Source organism: Papilio xuthus, unplaced genomic scaffold (genome assembly GCF_000836235.2).
Source record: "Papilio xuthus unplaced genomic scaffold, Pxut_1.1 DF826115.1, whole genome shotgun sequence".
Classification (NCBI taxonomy): Eukaryota; Metazoa; Arthropoda; class Insecta; order Lepidoptera; family Papilionidae; genus Papilio; species Papilio xuthus.
This window is the reverse complement of record NW_013532534.1, coordinates 18,661-21,587: the sequence shown is the minus strand read 5'-3', so window position 1 is coordinate 21,587 and position 2,927 is coordinate 18,661. Positions and strand designations below refer to the sequence as shown.

Below are 2,927 nucleotides of genomic sequence, written 5' to 3'. Positions count from 1 at the left end.
TTTCTTTTCCTTGTTTAACACCTCGAGGAGGTTTTGTTGGCGGTGGGGACGACATGGTCAATATACTTAATACAAACACCCTAGTTTTTCGTGACTCCACAAATAAAAATTGTAAAACGTCAAACAAAAACAAATGTCAAACAGGCAAAGGAAAAACTGGGCGTCTCGCGTCTGGTCATAACTCGCTGGCTGTCAAACGTCAAAATCAATGGTGAGGAAAACTGAAAAGCTCTATTAGTATAAGTGGCGCCAGCTGCAGGTTTCCTTCTGTCATCTGTCAAATTTTATACATCGTTTTTGTCAAGAATCTCAACGAATTATCGATGAAATTCCTAACGTTATCACTATAGTGCACTATTATGTTATAACGTTATAGTGCACTATAGTGATAACAAAAGGATAGACGGCAGAAGGAAAGTTACCGCTGGCACCACCTACATAGCGGTCATTCTTTTTTTTTGTCGTTGTGATTGTAAAGCTTGTAAAACAAACGTACACTTATCATAAATTTACTCTGTGGCGTGTGTTGACAAGGCAAAACATGCTGACCTATGTTACCAGGTCATAAAATTAAAAAAAAAGCAAAACATGACATTTACCATTCTCTTGCTCTTTGTCTAATCCGTCTGATCTTTAATTATAATTTGAATTTTTGAAAGTTAACGAATATTTACTATTTGATTGGAAATGTCTGTGTAAAAAACTTACAAAAGTTAAGTCTTCTAAAAGGATAAAGTAAATTTTTCCAAGTTTTAAATTTTACAAACTTCAGCTATAGATATGAATTATTCAACAGTAAGTAACAAAACTAATTTAACAGAGATGGAAGAATTGAGTGATGGGGAGATCAGTGAAAAATATTACTTGCTTCGAAAACAATATGATAATCTATCTAGCAACTACGAATCGACTAAACAGGAACTTCACGAAACCAAACGTAACTACCAAACTGCTTTAGACGTGCAGAGTCACTTGAACGCCGAGCTGGAGAGCGTGCAGGCGGGTGAAGAGAAGCGCCGCGCCGAACTCAGCACTCGTATATCAATGCTGCAAGAACAGATACTGACTTTACGCGAGGAGCATTCGGACACTGCCGAGCGCCATGCGAAAGAAGTGAAGGAATTAGAAACTGAGATTCGTCGTTTAAAAGAAGCAAACGCCACTGTAGACAATAGAGCATCTCCCGAAAGAGATACGGGAGAGTTGGATGAAATTCGCCTCGCATTGTCTTCAGCTGCCTCTGAAGCGGCGTCTGCAAAGTTGGCCCTCGAAGAAGCGCGCAATGAAATTGTGTCGTGGCGTCTTAAAGTGGAAGAACTGGTGACAGAAATGGGAGAACTGAGAGCGACATCGGAGGTTCGTCGCGAAGAGTTAAAGGCCGCCGCGGAGCGCGAGGCTGCGGCGCTGGCGGACCTGGCAGAGGCCCGAGCTGCGCTGCAGCAGCTCGACGCGCAGGCTTCGCAGCCGCATGGTTAGTACTCGGTCGGCACACTATGTGGCTGCTGAACAGCAATACCTGATTATAACAGATTTGAATAAAAATATTAATTTGAAAAAATTTCAGCGGCTAAGGGTAACTCAATATTTGCGGAGGTGGAGGATAAAAGGCAGGAGATGGCCAAGAACTTGATACAAATGAAGCAAACCAATTCAAGGGTCTGTACTACTTGTTTTTTTGTAGGTCTAGATGGAATGCTCTTTACTCACAATTAAAAAATGTAAAGTTTACCATAAATGAAATCTGCTGTTCCACTTCAGTACAAAGTGTTCAATTTGAATAAGATGAATAGCAAACTATTCAGTACTATTTACAGCTGAGAAGAGAGGTGGCCAGCAAGCAGGCGGAGGTGGAGGCACTGCTGCAGGAGAAGCAAGCGCTGTGGGAGGCACAGGCCGGTGCTGCTGCGCACCATGACCGTGAACTGCTCGGTGAGCAAATCCCACTTATTGACATACATCATTGCTACTTAGTAAACACTATTTTTGTTATGTCCATTTTTAGAATAATTCTACAGGTTCTCCAGGGTTTGAATCCCGTCTTATCATGCTTGACATAGGGTAGGCTCCAAGCCCTTCCAAGCCCAAGGTAATAAATTCGGTATCCATTATTATTTTAAGACTCATTATATCATCATCGTCATCAGCTCCCTATACGTCCCCACCGAGGGGCTCGGAGCCTACCCTAAGTTAGGGGTGACTAGGCCATAGTCAACCACGCTGGCCAAGTGCGGGTTAGTTGACTTCACACATATCTTTGAATTTCTTCTCAGATATGTGCAGGTTGTATCACGAATACAACCACACACAACCTAACACACACCATTTTTACACATTATATACCACCAGAATAATAAAAGCCACATAATCGCCTTTATTTTAATATTGTTTTGTTTTTAAGACTCCAAGATGACAAGAGAAAATGATATTGTTTAAGAAAGAGGTGTGATAAGAGATAAAGCTTTGTGGGTCGTGTGTTTGCACACAGAGGGGTACTGCGAGCGCATCACGCAGCTGGAGGGCGTGTGCGAGCGGCAGCGGCGCGAGCTGGCGCGCTGGGGCCGCCAGCAGGACGCCGCGCACCCCCCACACCCCGCCTGGCTGCCCGCCGTGCTGCAACATCTCAAGTACTCCCCCCGCACTATACTCATACTATTTCATATTCACTTCATCACTTGTAGATGAACTGATGCCGCAAGGATATTTTATTTTTATTTCTTAAATAAGATTCCCAGAGTTTTTGTCGGCGGTGAGATACCACGAGCTGACAGCAGTGTGCGAGCAGTGTGCGAGCAGTGTGCGAGTAGTGTGCGAGCAGTGTGCGAGCAGAGAGCGAGCAGTGTGCGAGCAGTGTGCGAGCAGTGTGCGAGCAGTGTGCGAGTAGTGTGCGAGCAGTGTGCGAGCAGTGTGCGAGCAGAGTGCGAGCAGTG

The 2,927-nt window shown here is 44.2% G+C and overlaps 1 protein-coding gene across 1 annotated transcript; it reads left to right on the top strand.

The window, feature by feature from the left end:
- The first annotated feature begins 691 nt into the window (after window positions 1-691).
- Spindly (spindle apparatus coiled-coil protein 1 spindly) lies at window positions 692-2,682 on the top strand. The gene is made up of 4 exons (XM_013319438.1): window positions 692-1,471; window positions 1,565-1,656; window positions 1,815-1,929; window positions 2,486-2,682. The coding sequence occupies exons 1-4, from the start codon at window positions 781-783 to the stop codon at window positions 2,680-2,682; spliced, it is 1,095 nt and encodes a 364-aa protein (XP_013174892.1). The 5' UTR covers window positions 692-780.
- Window positions 2,683-2,927: the final 245 nt, after the last annotated feature.